Source organism: Diachasmimorpha longicaudata, chromosome 3 (assembly GCF_034640455.1).
Source record: "Diachasmimorpha longicaudata isolate KC_UGA_2023 chromosome 3, iyDiaLong2, whole genome shotgun sequence".
Taxonomy (NCBI): Eukaryota; Metazoa; Arthropoda; class Insecta; order Hymenoptera; family Braconidae; genus Diachasmimorpha; species Diachasmimorpha longicaudata.
The window spans coordinates 9,046,510-9,061,937 of record NC_087227.1 but is presented as its reverse complement, the minus strand read 5'-3'; the positions used below and the strand labels follow the sequence as shown (position 1 = coordinate 9,061,937).

General features: G+C 38.5%; 4 protein-coding genes across 10 annotated transcripts; 3 read left to right on the top strand and 1 right to left on the bottom strand.

Moving 5' to 3' along the window:
* The first annotated feature begins 736 nt into the window (after positions 1–736).
* On the top strand, positions 737–5,855 carry LOC135160030 (elongation factor 1-alpha). Of its 2 annotated transcripts, none has more exons than XM_064116173.1 (5): positions 737–879; positions 2,416–2,592; positions 3,449–4,057; positions 4,363–4,638; positions 4,949–5,855. In XM_064116173.1, exons 2-5 carry the CDS (start codon positions 2,449–2,451, stop codon positions 5,303–5,305), a joined length of 1,386 nt encoding a protein of 461 aa, XP_063972243.1. In that variant the 5' UTR covers positions 737–879; positions 2,416–2,448; the 3' UTR covers positions 5,306–5,855. The 2 variants fall into 2 exon arrangements, with proteins under 2 accessions (XP_063972243.1, XP_063972242.1); XM_064116172.1 differs by having other exon boundaries at positions 859–981.
* Positions 5,856–6,357: 502 nt separating this feature from the next.
* Positions 6,358–7,216, top strand: LOC135160038 (small ribosomal subunit protein uS14m). The gene is made up of 3 exons (XM_064116185.1): positions 6,358–6,512; positions 6,692–6,832; positions 6,918–7,216. Exons 1-3 carry the CDS (start codon positions 6,444–6,446, stop codon positions 7,101–7,103), a joined length of 396 nt encoding a protein of 131 aa, XP_063972255.1. The 5' UTR covers positions 6,358–6,443; the 3' UTR covers positions 7,104–7,216.
* Positions 7,217–7,332: 116 nt separating this feature from the next.
* Positions 7,333–15,397, top strand: LOC135160026 (gustatory receptor for sugar taste 64e-like). 2 transcript variants are annotated; one of them, XM_064116161.1, is made up of 9 exons: positions 7,333–7,945; positions 8,022–8,253; positions 8,572–8,707; positions 8,946–9,145; positions 9,400–9,491; positions 9,550–9,770; positions 9,933–10,098; positions 10,233–10,322; positions 15,300–15,397. In XM_064116161.1, exons 1-9 carry the CDS (start codon positions 7,712–7,714, stop codon positions 15,345–15,347), a joined length of 1,419 nt encoding a protein of 472 aa, XP_063972231.1. In that variant the 5' UTR covers positions 7,333–7,711; the 3' UTR covers positions 15,348–15,397. The 2 variants fall into 2 exon arrangements, with proteins under 2 accessions (XP_063972231.1, XP_063972230.1); XM_064116160.1 differs by lacking the exon at positions 15,300–15,397 and adding an exon at positions 10,623–11,963.
* On the bottom strand, positions 10,946–14,816 carry LOC135160028 (gustatory receptor for sugar taste 64f-like). 5 transcript variants are annotated; one of them, XM_064116167.1, is made up of 11 exons: positions 14,551–14,739; positions 13,833–13,900; positions 13,404–13,548; positions 13,013–13,131; positions 12,733–12,927; positions 12,542–12,651; positions 12,156–12,481; positions 11,906–12,068; positions 11,564–11,653; positions 11,434–11,493; positions 10,946–11,072 (listed from the first exon to the last, which is right to left on the bottom strand). In XM_064116167.1, the coding sequence occupies exons 1-11, from the start codon at positions 14,634–14,636 to the stop codon at positions 11,058–11,060; spliced, it is 1,377 nt and encodes a 458-aa protein (XP_063972237.1). In that variant the 5' UTR covers positions 14,637–14,739; the 3' UTR covers positions 10,946–11,057. The 5 variants fall into 5 exon arrangements, with proteins under 5 accessions (XP_063972237.1, XP_063972239.1, XP_063972235.1 ...); XM_064116169.1 differs by lacking the exons at positions 10,946–11,072; positions 14,551–14,739 and adding an exon at positions 14,775–14,816 and having other exon boundaries at positions 11,209–11,493; XM_064116165.1 differs by lacking the exon at positions 10,946–11,072 and having other exon boundaries at positions 11,209–11,493.
* Positions 15,398–15,428: the final 31 nt, after the last annotated feature.

Here is a 15,428-nt window from a genome sequence, read left to right as displayed (position 1 = left end):
CCGAAATCTAGGCAGTCTGCCTCCACGATTTTCGTAAAAAAAAAGACTATTACTTGAGCAAAATTGTTTTTTGCAGGGCCTTTCTTATCGTTTCCTCCTGTACAATGGATTCCTTTTTACAGCTTAATCTTCCCCTTGAGTCCTTCAATAAAATGTTGATGGAAAAAGTGTATTTACCGATACCTGAATGGATTTGAAATAGCGCATTTAAAGCAACTATCAGAGAACTTGCTTCAAGGGAAATTCATAAAAAACAAATCAGTCAATATACTTAGCCATCGTAATTATCGTTTAACTTCGATTTAATGACATTTACATAAATCTTTTAGATGACAATTTCATTTGAAAAATTCTTGTGCCTCCAGGACATGATCGACCTAAGGGCCTATCTACTTCGAAAATAATTCCTTTTTCCTTGAACACTCAGATTCTGGACAAATTTCATAAAATAATTTTAAAAACTTGACTGATTATACTTTTATCGAGCCTCCCGCCAAGCACCCCCCCCCCCCCAAATGACAAACTATTGCCATTCGAAGCTGGTGGCGGACGATAGAGGTGACTGCAGCGCCACTCCTCTCCAGTCTCGAACCCAGACCCTCCCCTCGGTAAATCTCCAATAAATCCTCCCATCAAATTTCCAATAAAAAAAAAAATCCAAAGCTGCACTCTCACAATTCCGCAATTCGCTCTATAAACCCCACGCAGCCCTGGAGACCTGTAAAAACCGGGAATATCCTGCTATGTAAAATGAAAGCATCTTGCGGAGGTACTGGCAATCGATATGCTCGGGCCCCTGGGTTCGAGACTATAATCCGGTGAAGCCGTATGCGCATGTCACATCACTTGGACGGTCTCTTTCTGTCGTGGCATCTGGAGGTGAGTGGTTGTGCGTGGTATTCTCGCAAGAAGATAATCCAAATATTTAATACTTCAATATTCGTCATCGTACCCTAGGATCGTTAAATAATCGTACAACCGGTATGATAAAATAGTGTTGTGAAAAAAGTTTTTCGTTAATTATCGTAATTTTTGTTAAAAATTAAAGTTTAAGTTTCAACGCATGGCTCGACTGCATTACTCCACCGGCTGTGAAGCTCATTTCCCTGATAGATATCTAAAAGTTCATTATCATCGCGAAAAAAGTACTTCCCCGATGAATGCGAAAAAAATGACGTATGTGTTGCTTATCGTGATTACGCCAGAGTCAATAACAATATTTTTTTTTAAAATTCATCTCGGAGGAACATTCATGGCTGGGCCTGAGGCTTGAAATTGCTACCTACCGGATACAGTATGGCGGTCGATTGTCACAAATGAGATTTTCAAGATTTAATTTTTTTTTTACTCTTGAGGCTTCGATTATGAGTTGAAAGTTGATCACTTTACGTCAATCTACATCACCCGTTCAACGATCATCCGAACAATTCTTCGTACTTTTTCTAGATTTTTTAAATTTCTCTCGTACCGGAGGTATGAGGTGACCAGCTTTGTTACATCTCGCAAGAGCATAATATCACTCGAATAATTAAATTATCTTCCGTCCTTAACAATGACCGTCTCAACGCGAATAATGGCTGTGCATGTTAGTGAATATCGAGATAATAGTTTTGGGTGATTTATTCATCGGCGTTTTGGAGCATAATCGTATGCCAGAGAGGAGAGCTCATGCAACGAAACTGCAGTCACTTGTGAATCGGTTTTATTCAATGAATTGATTGATTCGAAGCTGATGAGTTGGGACGGCCATCTTATACATTTTTATTTATGAAAAGATCAATTTATCGCACCATCGCGCATTTCCTCCCTTATCGTTCTATAATAATATAATAAGTAATTTAGTCGGATCGAAACTTCGGCGCATGGGGGTCACAATTATTGTTTCATTTTATGTTGTCACTTGGTGCAACAGTTACTCCGGTATTTTAACTATATACAAAGTTCAGTTATGACGAAGGAGTAATCGTTCATCCAATTAAATTGTTAGTCCGGCATTACTATTATTATTCCCTCTCGCGCATAGGGGGAAGAATCCCGGGGGGTTTTATTAGTTGAATAATTTGCGGAAATTGTCGAGATTCTTTCGCCGGAGAATGCAATTGTTAAGGTTTATCTCGAGACAATTGAGGGCTTTATCGAAGCGCCGGTGATTACTACGGTTGCATCGGCTTGCCGTGAAAATTCTTCGATGAGACATACAAAATGGCTGCCAAGCAGTGCCGACAGCCTCTGCCATTCTCGAAGGTTCAGGCCATCGCCACGTGGACGCTCACTCGGGACCCTTGATAGTTTCATGCACTTTGATTGATTTTCGAATGATTTCGGTCAGATTTTGAGGGGCAAATGAATCGACTCAAACATTTTTTTTGTGGATGATATTGATAATTGAAATAATAACTTTGTTTCTCATTGCAGTTTTGACTAGACTGAAACCAAACAAACTTCATCATGGGAAAAGAGAAAATCCATATTAACATCGTCGTCATTGGACACGTCGATTCCGGTAAATCAACGACCACTGGTCATTTGATCTACAAATGCGGTGGTATTGACAAGCGTACCATTGAGAAGTTCGAGAAGGAGGCCCAGGAGGTAAATATCAAAAAATGAAATTAATTGAGCATTTGATACTAAGAACTAGTTCATTGAAAGATAGAGACAAAAATTACTAATTCATGTTACTCCTGAGAACCTCAAGCAGATGGGGAATATATTTCAAAAGACCTTCCTCAACCACCTCACAAATTTCCTCCTGCAGGTCGTTCGACCCGGGAAAACACTTGCCCGGTCTCACTAGGCCACCCGTTTCCCTTCGTTAGAAAATCAATATTTACAGATTTTTTTGCTTGACGTAGACTTCTATTTTGTTCTTCAATTGATTTTTAGAATTGACGTGACTTCAACTCATTTGGGATTCACATTTCAACTGAAAGATAATTTCAGCCGAACACTAATAATTAGCCGCTACGATTTCATGCTCCATTTTGTTCTCCCCTTTCCTATATAAAACGTATATAAAATATGAATTTATTTATGTCTCATGTAGATTTTATTTCTTGGATATATTAAATTGACCTATATCTAATATTCTTCCATGGGGAAGATAAGCAAGTAGAAGTGAACGATGTTTTCAAAAATATCGATTATCGAAGAACCGGTGTTTTTCTCATTACACAGGAAAAAACAATTTTATCTTCAGCCTTTTCTATATAAAAAAAAATTAGTTTATTCCTTGACTTCAATAGACTAACTTAATGAAAAAAATATAGGGGGTATTTTCCGAGGCCGGGCGTTTCCTACAATGATTGTCAAAAATCCTGCATTTATTTAATTACCAGTTGAAGTAATGAAATGAAAAATCCCATTCATCCCAGTTAGAAAACATAATTTTAAAAAATGCAAAGCTCTACGATTAACCAATTGGTTTCCTCTCGAATCTGTTAATTAGATGGGCAAAGGTTCCTTCAAGTACGCATGGGTACTTGACAAACTGAAGGCCGAGCGTGAGCGTGGTATCACCATCGATATTGCCCTCTGGAAGTTCGAGACCTCCAAGTACTATGTTACCATCATTGACGCCCCTGGACACAGAGATTTCATCAAGAACATGATCACTGGTACCTCCCAGGCCGATTGTGCTGTACTCATCGTTGCTGCTGGTACTGGTGAATTCGAGGCTGGTATCTCCAAGAATGGACAGACCCGTGAGCACGCCCTTCTGGCCTTCACACTTGGTGTGAAACAGCTCATCGTTGGTGTCAACAAGATGGACTCCACTGAGCCACCATACTCCGAGGCTCGTTTCGAGGAAATCAAGAAGGAAGTCTCCTCGTACATCAAGAAGATCGGATACAACCCAGCCGCTGTTGCTTTCGTTCCCATCTCCGGATGGCACGGAGACAACATGCTTGAGCCATCCAGCAAGATGCCATGGTTCAAGGGGTGGAATGTCGAGCGTAAGGAGGGTAAGGCTGAGGGTAAATGCCTGATTGAGGCTCTTGACGCCATTCTGCCACCCAGCAGACCTACCGACAAAGCCCTTCGTCTTCCGCTTCAGGTGAATATTATTTTCAATTTTTTAATCAAGACCGGTTGGGACATTCAAGTAGATATTCAACTAGAAGAGTAGAATTGTACAGGAGAAGAACCAGTTCAATCACTTGGATATCCTTAGGTCTATTTAGCCTTGAAATTCCCCTATTCATGATGATACTATATTTTCTTTCATTCGTGGTTTCCACTGGAAAATCCTCGGATTTGGTGATAGTTTAAGACGTCTGACTCCAATAATCGAAAGCAATGCCATGCTCCTGTTGCAAAAGTTCAGTTTAAGAAAAAAATTTTGTTTTCCGTTCATCACAGGATGTCTACAAGATCGGTGGTATTGGAACGGTGCCAGTCGGTCGTGTTGAGACTGGTGTTTTGAAGCCCGGTATGGTGGTGACCTTCGCCCCAGCTGGACTCACCACTGAGGTAAAGTCCGTGGAGATGCACCACGAGGCACTCACGGAGGCTGTACCCGGAGACAATGTTGGTTTCAACGTCAAGAACGTCTCCATCAAGGAATTGCGTCGTGGTTACGTAGCTGGAGACTCCAAGAGCAATCCACCCAAGGGTGCTGCTGACTTCACCGCTCAGGTAGGCGAAAATCTTTCACAATTCCAAAAAAAAAACAGTGGAATAAAAATGAAGAATCAGATTGACATAATGATGAGACTTGATACACTTCATTCGCGGTTTCCACCAGAGAATTTTCGAATTTGATGATGGCCGAAGCGTCTGAATGTCAATCACAAAAATTAAATGATTGCGCGGATTACTAGTTAATGTTTCATTTATTTATTTATTCCGTAATAGTTTTTAATAATCCACAACAATGTAAATATTTGGTAACACATCGAGGAAAAGAATAACGAACGAAAATATAACTGACTGCATTATCTTCCAGGTAATTGTCCTCAACCACCCAGGACAGATCAGCAACGGTTACACGCCCGTGCTCGATTGTCACACAGCCCACATTGCCTGCAAATTCGCAGAGATCAAGGAGAAGTGTGACCGTCGTACCGGCAAAACAACTGAGGACAACCCCAAGGCCATCAAATCTGGTGATGCTGCCATCGTAACCCTGGTGCCAAGCAAGCCAATGTGCGTCGAGGCATTCCAGGAGTTCCCACCTCTGGGACGTTTCGCTGTACGTGACATGCGTCAAACCGTAGCCGTCGGTGTTATCAAGGCTGTTACGTTCAAGGATGCCTCTGGAAAAGTCACCAAGGCTGCTGAGAAAGCCCAGAAGAAGAAATAACCAGTTTCCGCGTCTTGTAATCAAGCCGCCGGATGCATGCCGGCATATAGTAGCACAAGTAATTTGTCCAATTTCACTGGATCGCTCGTGCTCATTTCACAAAAGTATATCGTTCCTTTTTTATGTTAATAATAATACTGATAATAAAAAGAATATGACAACAGTCGATTTTAGGTACATGGAGTGTGAGATCAATGAGGACTATCGTGGATTCATTGTCCCTAGGAAATATAGGGATATTTTCAGTGGATCTAATTTTTTTTTCATTGATCATTTTGTTCATTTCTTGTCAAAACGTTCACTCCGACATTCTTTTCATCGAAAAGAATTTCGAAGGAAAAAATTCATCGAGAACAAAATAATCATTGATAATGACATATTTTGAATTAACTGCAACGAGCTGTACTGTGAAAATTGTTATCAAATTACGTGGGCTATTATACAAATTTGTTTTACGAGTACATTAATAACATCATAATTTAGCTCGGCTTAATTATATTTTCTAATTATTATACGGAAATAAATCCTATATCTGCGATACTCGACAACACATTATTGTTTGTTCATATTTTTTTATTTATTCATCCTTCAATTTTATTATCCATTCTCATTGTTCTTTTTATATCGTCATTTTTCTTTCGTATTTCTGTTTTCGCTGGTTCTTGGTATTCTTTTTTTTTTTGCATTGGATCGGAATGATTTCATCGTTTTGTAGTTTCCATCAACACCGAAACTTCTGAATGGTTTGAATATTTAATGTCGAGTTGAATGACTAAGTGGTGTGAATTTTATAACGCTAAACTGGTTACAACAAATAAAGAACAAATACAACAATTTGAAGTCATCATTTCCCATTCTCATCTTATCGGTCGGCTCAAGTTTGGATTGAAGATATTTGTATCAAAAGTACTTCATCTTAAAAGTCAGAAAAAAAATTGAAAAAAACAGCTCTTCCCGTTATGACGAAATCTTTAAATTAAATTGAAGAAGTTGGCCACATATTAAACTGAACAGTCCTCGATTCAACCCTAAAAGCCATCCTCTTGGTGACATTGGGCTTGAATGTAGGTAGGCCATGATTGGCATGATCAGCTGATTCCCCTTGTCATCAGGTTTGGCTAGTTCATAGCCGTAAAAAATGGCTACCATTGGTTTTTTCGCATCTACAGTATCGAGAATTTTCTCCAATTTAGCAACAGGATTCAACGTATGTAATTTACGACTGTGATTTTCTAATTATTTATTGTTCCACCACTGAAAAATATTTATTTGTCGTACAGACATTCATACACAAGCATGACAGAAGGTTTTGGAATCCTAACCAAACAACCATCATAAATATCATTCTCTTATGTTATTTGTGATGTTTTGAAATTTCCTTACTAGGTCCAGCAGACGAGGAATAAATGGGCGAATGCAAGAATGTTGAGGGATTATAAGAGGAGATTAGTTGCCAAAGAATATGCTCCACTTCGTGTCCGTCTACTGACAATGAAGAGAAACAACATCTTGCCTCGAGAGATACAAGTAAGAGAACACTTCGTTCCTAATATTACTGCGTAATTTCAGCATTAAAATCACGTACAAATGGTAAAAAACTGTGATTCTTCAGGATATTGCTAGTCAAGAGATGTTGGAAGTGCCCCGTCAGGCTGCCAAGAGCCACTTGACAGGTAGATGTGTTATAACTTCGCGTCCACGAGGAAATCTGAGACGTTGGAGACTCTCCAGATTCGTATTTAGACATTTGGTGGACTACAATAAACTAGCCGGGGTCCAACGAGCCTTGTGGGGATAATTCCATAAAAAAGAGATTGAAAAGAAGAAAATTGAAAATGCACAAAAAAAGGTAGCTGATCGCAATGGTCTTAAAGCGAATAAAGATCTCAGTTTATGGAAAAAAAACAGAAAGTCTCTGACTCGATTTTTAATTATAATTCCTCCTTTCCATGAAAATATTTATCCTCTCCATTTCTATGGGGTTCCTGTGGTGATTTATGATTTTTCTAAAACACGGGCAACATTCAAAAATCGATTGCCACGTTTTTCGGTGAATTTACAATTTTTTTTTTAACACCAGCAGTACAAAATACTGCTGGTGTTAAAAGATGCAAAGGAAGCGTGGACATATCAAATTGCTTTTATAGATGAGCATACCTCTATCAATATCTCATATTGCACGCACCTTTGAGCGCAAGCTCGGATACTCTTCCACAGGAAAATACAAGCAATGTTAGTACAATTTGAACGCTGTGATCGACGCCACCCGCTGCTCCGTGAACTGCCAGTATTTTCATTTGAAAAAATCTTTCAGTAGTAGCGTTGGACCAAAATTGATTTTTTGAGTTATTTTATGGCTCCTATGTTGGATAAATACGATGATGACAGGACATTAATTTCTGGAGAATGATGTTTCAATCGAACACATCCCCGAGGACTATCGAGCTGAATCATCAGAATAACAAAAGTAGTCGAAGTCGGGATCAACGGATTTGGCCATTTGTCAATAATGTGTCCGATAAAAATGAAAAAAGGAGTGACATCATTGGTCCGGCGGAACAATTGGCTCGACCTAGACCCGTCAAAGGACCTTTCGTCGGTCCACATGAGGTGAATTCATGGCAGGATAAGGATATCGATGTAAGTGCCTTAAAATATATTGTATCTTCTTAAAGGATAATTCATCCTCATTAATTTCTCGAACATGTAATTATAGGATCAGGAGAGCTTTCATCGAGCTATCAGTCCCATTCTCGCCGTAGCACAAATATTCGCATTGCTTCCGCTCTTCAACATTCGTAATCCTTCACCAGCGAAATTACTATTCAAGCTGATCTCAATAAGGACATTCTACTCAGCAGCTATAATCATAATGCTGTGTTTCATGACTTACACGGCGTTCGTGCATATGATAACTACCTTGCGGGCTGATACTTTTGTACAAGACGGTATATTGCAAAAATATTTTTAACATACAACGACGACCCTTATGAAATTATGTTTCAATATAAGGGGGGAGGGGCAATCAGTAATGAATCTGAATCTCCTCAAATCATCAACTATATTATTATCGGGCCTGTTGTCCTCAATGTTCAAAACTGTCAAATTGAGAAAAAAAATCAGGATATAGTCGGGGATGTTAACATCAGATTAGAGAAGCAATCGATAGTTTTTCATCATTTACTTTCCCAGAAAAAAATTGTATCCCCAGTAATTGCGCAATGTTCGTAAATTGCTAGTGAAACAACTTTTCATTTGCTAAACAGGGGGTGTTGCAACGGCAACTGGTGGTATAATGTTCTATGGAAATAGTTTGGTGGGCACCATGTTGTTCTTTTGGCTGGCGCCCAAATGGATCAGCCTTCAGCAAGAATGGAGGATGATGGAGCGATTTTTCAACAGGTCAGATAACACATTTGAAAAAAAAAAAATGTTGAAGGATATTATTGCATCGCTCATGTTCCCGTTGGTTACGAGTAAGACCGATGATAGCCACTCCCATAATTGTTGTTTTCCAGCCTTACCGTGCATGATCCTTTACACCTTTGAATAATTTAGTGCAATGACGACATGCCTTGTTTGCCAACTCATCCAATTCCAGATTGGCGAGATTCATGAGATTATGTTGAATTTTTTAAAGCTGTAAATATCCACGACTGAGATTGCGTTGGAAATTCACGTTGATCACCGCCATGATAATGATTCCCGCTGCTCTTGAGCATATTCTAAGCATCGTCAAGGCTATCCCGGACTCCTCCGAATTCCCTTATCGAAATGCTACCTGGAGGGAATACGTCGCAATTTACACTGACAGATCTCATGCGTTTACTTTCACGACTGGTGAACGTTCTTTTTATTCAGAACTCATTTTTGCTCCTCGCATACCGACGACATCCAATAAAACAAGGATATTCCATTTTTGTTTCTAGTGATAACAATTTTAATGAGTTGCCAAAGAGTACAGATTTTATTTGAGCTCCATTTTGTTGTTTAAGCCCTTCAGTCCATTTTTAAATGAAAAATGGAATGGCTTTGTTTTATTAGAAGGCAAAGGGTCGATTAGTTGCCAAAATTAATTGATAAATTAATTCCAGTGAAATACTCCCCTGGTCTTGGGATCTTCTACTTCCTCATCAGTAAAATTGCGACATTCACTTGGAACTTCACTGACTTATTCATAATTCTGGTAATACAGACTTTTAGGCTGATCAATCGACAGACACGATGACTGTATCAATTCACAGGTATCAACTGGCCTGGCCGAGAGGTACAAACATCTGAATGAGGTAGTATTGGAGGGAGGAAAGTCTAATTGTTCGAATTTGGATTGGCTAAGGCTCCGAGAACAATATGCCAGTCTGAGTAGCCTAGTAAAGCACGCTGACAACACTATTTCACCTATAATTCTTCTGTCTTTTACCAATAACCTGTACTTCATCTGTCTTCAATTGCTCAATGGCCTATCGTAAGTACATCGTCCCAATAACTCAATTTATTTATGTTCGTTTATCTTATCGATTGGACTAATTTTGCCCTCTTCAGAAAATGTAGAAGTGTCCCATATTGCCTGCCGTACCCCGCTTTGCCCTCTCCCTACCTAATATGAATTTTCTTCTGTCATCTTCAGTCCTAAGGGATCCAGTCTAATCATGACTCTATACTTCTTCGCATCGTTCGCTTTTTTAATTGGCAGAACTGTCTCTGTGACGCTGTTGACAGCGAGAATCAATGATCAGAGCAAACTTGCCTTGCCTGCTATCTACAGTTGCCCACCATCGTGCTTCACTAGTGAGGTACAATAATTAACTATTTCATTCCTTAAAAAATGAATCTATACATTTTTGTCTCCTTCATGAGAAGACCTTCCATGCTAGCATTGAATTCATCTCAAATTTCATCTGCCTTCATTTTTCATCTTGAATTATAGACTCAACGATTGCAACTTCAATTAACGACTGATGAAGTCGTCATGACCGGTCTCAAGTTCTTTTCAATCACTCGGAATTTCATGTTAGCAGTGAGTTGATTAATTTTCTCGCATCGTTAACCATTTCTGTAGAAAACGATTTAGACCTTCTTTTACTGGCCAGTTTCCATTCGAAAATCTCAAAATCTAAGAGGGATAGGGAAATTATTGTGAAACCCTTTTTTGCAGTCCGTAAGGTACTCTACAAAAAAGGTTTCAATGAAAAGACTCTCATCTCTCTTAAATTGCGACATATACCGTAAAAACTGAGCTGAAACCTCACTCGATTTGAAGTGTTTTATCTCTTCGTTGCTAACGTAACAATAACAATATTAAATACATATTTTTAAGGTTGGCGGGGCAATTCTCACGTACGAAGTAGTGCTTCTACAGTTCAACGTGGCAATGGGAAAATAAATGAACAAAGTATTTACCAAATTACATGGATATTCATGTAGTTGTCTTGTAAATTTGTACACTTGTTTTTGAAATTTCTCTGCACCACAAAATCATATTTTCCGCAGGAAGGAGAAATAAATGTATATTTGTTGGCGCTTGGAATATATGCGAAGTGTATTATTTTTACATCCTCACTCTACGTTTATTTTTCATTTATTTACTTATTCCAAACGTTGGAGTGATTCATGAACAATAATAAATAAAGTGAATAGTACAGAAAGCGTAGACATCCCCTCATCATATGTAGAATGTTTGTTGCTGAGTATATTCAATTTTCTGTGGATTATGCATAATCATAAATCTTCGTTGATTCGCTCTTATCATGTCTTAATTTTCCAAAACCTATTTTCAAACGAATGGTTCCCAGATTTATATCGCTTCTCCTCAAAATTCAATAAATATCAAGCAATTATCGGGCAAAAACTTAAGCCACAGTAGGATAACTATTGCTAATAGAAGATAAAACAAGGAGAACAACCACAGTAGTCAAATAGATTTATTAAATTTGTGACAAGCGAGAGATTCGTGAGAACGTGTCAGTTTCGGTGATACCGAGAGATAAATAAATAAGAAGGAGAGTTGACGAAAAGAATTTTAAGACAGAAAGTAAAAAAATTTCTATATTTTTTTTCGAAACTATGAAGGAGGTGCTGACGCGTGGTTACTTCAGTTCGCAAGCATTTGTCAAGTTTGAAGGGTTCACCTGTTGGACGGCATTGAATTGCACGAGAACAAGTTCATAAGTGATTATTGTTCCTGCAACCTAAATGCCAATGAAAAATTAATAGTTTCGTCTTGAAATGTAAATCCTGTTAAATAAACGTTTGACTTACTGTGAGAACAAGACTGCGGGTAATGGAAAAAAACTTCATTCCTGTCAATCCTATAGTGTCTGTTGTTACTTGGGACAAGAATCTAACCACCTGAATCAATGACAAAGCATTATTGCATGCATTTGCTGAATCGCAATTGAAAAACGTAGGAGAGAGCGGAGCAAAACCGAACAGCGCAGCGAATAAATAACTGTTTAAAATTCATTACAGATAACCGTTGAATTTATTTTTTATTAATTTGTCAAGTAAAAAGTGTAAATCTTGCAAAAATCCTGCTTGAATTGTCACAGGCAGTGCGCGACTCTTCTATTTTGCTCCGTCTGCCCCTACATTGACTTATACCTCTGTTGAGTAACTCGAGCTAGAAACACTGTACAATACCGGTGCAGGAAGTAATGATTCATCATGTACTGATGCAGCAGACAGAGAAACAGCTGCTGTTCTCGCGATAACCGCCCCAAAAGAGAATCCAAAGTATATCGTACGAATAACATTGGGCACTCGACTAAAAAAATCCCCCAAAAGTTCATTAATACTCACACCACCAGCACAAACGAGTATTCATCAGTGAATAATAATATCGACGAATTACTTGAACGAATACATAAGCTGCATGCAAATAAAATACAGATTGATTCCAAAAGACAGTAGAATAAGTCCAGAGATATCAGAATCCACTTGTCTTGTAAGTGAAGCAAGACGATTATAATCGGTCCTCGCCTCTGACCACCACCACTCTGGCATTGTCTTGTCCTTAATTGAGTTGAGTCTTGCATTGAGTAATCCAAAGTGGTAAGTCAATGCTGTGCTCATGAGGATGAGGAAGAGGTCGAGAAAATTCCAGGAGAATGTCGTGAGAACGTTGATACCCTGTACCATCAGGCCCTTCCAGATTGAGTAAACTGTTTTGTTGAAAACCTAGAAGGATGTTCCTGATTGTCAGAGGTTCGTCGTGAGGTTTATGATGGTTTAATTCACCTGGGGGAATTGTGTTTTGAAGTACACCCCGAGAACGTCAGGATCGCCTTGTAATTGGGCACATTCAGATGCACTCAGATAACCGGACACTAGGGAAAGTGCATGCTCGACTGAAAATTTTTACGTATGATTTTTTTCTGAGGCATAATCTTTGTGTTTTATAATTTTCCGGGCTATTCTGGAAGTCTTACTGAGAGCTATTGCCATAACAGTCACTGTAATGATTTTATATCGAGCGACAAGATTGTACTTTGATGTTCGTCGATGACGAGTAGCTAATTCTCGCTCAATTTTCTCCCATTTAGCAGCTATCCCTGGCCATCGCATAGCTAGTCTCAGGAAGAGGACGTTCGTGACGCAGGATGCGCCGAAAAATACTAATGTAGCTGAATAAATTGATAAACGAATAGATAAATGCAAAGTGCGTGCAGAATGGTCATGAATATGGCAACACTGATTAAGGAGATTTACTCATTTTTGGGGAGGTGAATGTGCTGGAGAGTATCCGGTGAATACTCGCTCCTGTCATTATTACAGACAATACCAGGACTATCATACTGTACAGGATTTTGAGACTTCTCCATGTGAATCTATGACAAGAATTTTTTGCTTAACACTATGGGATAGTTTAACAGGAATTATTCCCTTTCAAATAAATCGATGGGTAAAGTTCAGGCTCTTGCGAATTGATGGAGATTATAGGACTAGAAATATGATTCCTCGACGTCTCTCAAATTCTTTTGAAAAAAGTGTTAAAATTTTTAAAAACCGAAAATTATGCTCAATATGCAAGAGTGAGCGTCCACGTCGACTCATTTGACGGGAACTACCCCGTATAATTGTTTTATTGCTATAAACCGACTTGAGATGAGAGGAGTCCGGTGTATTCACCCCATTTACTGGAAAAACAGCGAAACACTGGGCAAGATTGATGATGGGTTTGATTGCTGTATGCAAACTGTCTGAATTTTGTACGAAATGCGTTGGATTGACAGTCGCCGTTGTCACTAAAAAATTTATTAAATTATCCACGTGAATCTGAACTTTTATATTGATAAGAAAATCATTTAAAAATCAGACTCTCCTCTCATTGTTGAGAGAAAAGTCGGAAAACTCATTTCACAGCCCAGAAACTATCCCTGGAAACTGTTTCATTAAATTTTCTCCCAAAATCACTGAAAAGCACACCAGCCACTTTACCCCATATTAAAATCTGAATTCAACGACGTATTGATCAATCCCGTTATAAAACCCACTGTTTCCTCATTCCTGAAGATGATCAAACACTTACTCTCAGTAATCGGTGGATCAGACTTGAGTGAAGTCCACCTACCAACGTCGTATTCAACGGGAAACACTCTAAAACACCATAATGTCATTTGAAACGATCAACAACCGATGAAACTTCACAATTATAAATTTAACTCAACACTTGAAAAAATATAGAGCGCAGGGGTAAAAGGACAGGGTGTAACTGACACTGTGGTAATATTTTTTTGTCCCCTGTGGAATTATTTACACGAGTACGTCCTTCGATGCTCTAGAGTGTCATCAAAACCGACTGACAAGCCGAGGAAAGAACCGTAAAATGGGATTGAGAGGAAAAGTTCGACTAGTTGCCTCGCCATATCGATTTCGCTTTGATAGATGTCCAAAATATAAAAAAAATTACACCAACAATTTTTTACAAATTTGATTTATGCGGTTTAATTGACAATTTTCGTGGCTGAATGGTTGAAGCTTTAATGTAGTCTGGACCAAACAGTAAAATATATCTGGACACCCTTAAAGCAAATGGAAACCTCTGCGTCTTTATAAATTTTTCAAATGCTGTTTCCCCGCAATTATTTTCTACTACTTATGAAACTGCTTCATTGACTCAACGATAGAACGATGACGACGATGAGGCAGTTCCATAGAAAAAAATTACGTTAAATATTCGCCAGTTAAAAAAATTGATAAATAATCGCCCAGATTTTATCTATAGGTCTTTGATTATACATAATTACACATGAATCAAGACTTGCTTGCTATCCATTCCAACCGGTATCGGTGAGCCATTGGTAATTGCTCTAGCTCGACTGCTTATTCTCATTTCTAAATTATTTATTTATTCAAAATTTCTTAAATTAGAATAAAAAACGCGGCGAGTGACGGAGACGGATTAAGAAGAAATTATCGTGAGCCGCTGTTAGACAACAAACTAATCGCAATACCAGGCGTATTTTCATACCTGGAATAGTCACCCACAGTGGCAAACACAACGGTCGATACTCTTGATTATTATTTACCCTTTTCCTACTTGAAAATAAAAGTGACATAAATACATAATCGCAATTCAGTGTTGCATTGTGTCTTGCCGGCAGCAGTTAACGATGAACTTCCACTGGAGAATAACAAAGCCTTATCCGACTATCGCACGATTATCGAGGGTATTCGTTTGATAAACATGCAATGTGTGTTAGTTAAATATTGTTTTCGTTTTTATTAATTCCCGATTTATATCGGATATCGAGGATAATCGCCTGAAAATCGAAACTAGAAATTTCGTGATATCTCCATGTTTCACAACATTATAGCGCTATTATTCTAGTAGTTAATCCTGGCAAGTGTCCGCCGATAGCTATTCACATATATTCATTATTTAAAATATGGATTTAATGATTATGCATTTATTTTCAACGAAAATTGAAGAATAATTGATTATTGACAGATTATTTATTCGAAATCTTAATGCGAACTTTTCGGTTTTGTTCAGATCTTTAAAATTATCAATCGCGAGGGAAATTGTCTTATCATTTTTTGAACTCGAACAATGTCCCGCGCCTCCGTCGGTATCGTCAGCATCTTCCATCATCGGCTAGAAATAGAATCCAATATGGCGTCA

Bases quoted from the DNA above. Each gene is read 5' to 3' on its own strand.
- LOC135160026 (XM_064116160.1), top strand. From the start codon at position 7,712: ATGATGTTTCAATCGAACACATCCCCGAGGACTATCGAGCTGAATCAT. The intron at 9,146-9,399 runs GTGAACGTTCTT...AATTAATTCCAG, and splicing joins TGCGTTTACTTTCACGACTG to TGAAATACTCCCCTGGTCTT. The intron at 9,492-9,549 runs GTAATACAGACT...ATCAATTCACAG, and splicing joins CTGACTTATTCATAATTCTG to GTATCAACTGGCCTGGCCGA.
- LOC135160028 (XM_064116165.1), bottom strand. From the start codon at position 14,636: ATGAGAATAAGCAGTCGAGCTAGAGCAATTACCAATGGCTCACCGATA. The intron at 13,901-14,550 runs GTAATTATGTAT...ATGGTGTTTTAG, and splicing joins AAGCAAGTCTTGATTCATGT to AGTGTTTCCCGTTGAATACG. The intron at 12,069-12,155 runs GTAATTCGTCGA...GGATTTTTTTAG, and splicing joins CAGCTTATGTATTCGTTCAA to TCGAGTGCCCAATGTTATTC.
- LOC135160030 (XM_064116173.1), top strand. From the start codon at position 2,449: ATGGGAAAAGAGAAAATCCATATTAACATCGTCGTCATTGGACACGTC. The intron at 2,593-3,448 runs GTAAATATCAAA...TCTGTTAATTAG, and splicing joins TCGAGAAGGAGGCCCAGGAG to ATGGGCAAAGGTTCCTTCAA. The intron at 4,058-4,362 runs GTGAATATTATT...CGTTCATCACAG, and splicing joins CCCTTCGTCTTCCGCTTCAG to GATGTCTACAAGATCGGTGG.
- LOC135160038 (XM_064116185.1), top strand. From the start codon at position 6,444: ATGGCTACCATTGGTTTTTTCGCATCTACAGTATCGAGAATTTTCTCC. The intron at 6,513-6,691 runs GTATGTAATTTA...TTTCCTTACTAG, and splicing joins ATTTAGCAACAGGATTCAAC to GTCCAGCAGACGAGGAATAA. The intron at 6,833-6,917 runs GTAAGAGAACAC...GTGATTCTTCAG, and splicing joins TCTTGCCTCGAGAGATACAA to GATATTGCTAGTCAAGAGAT.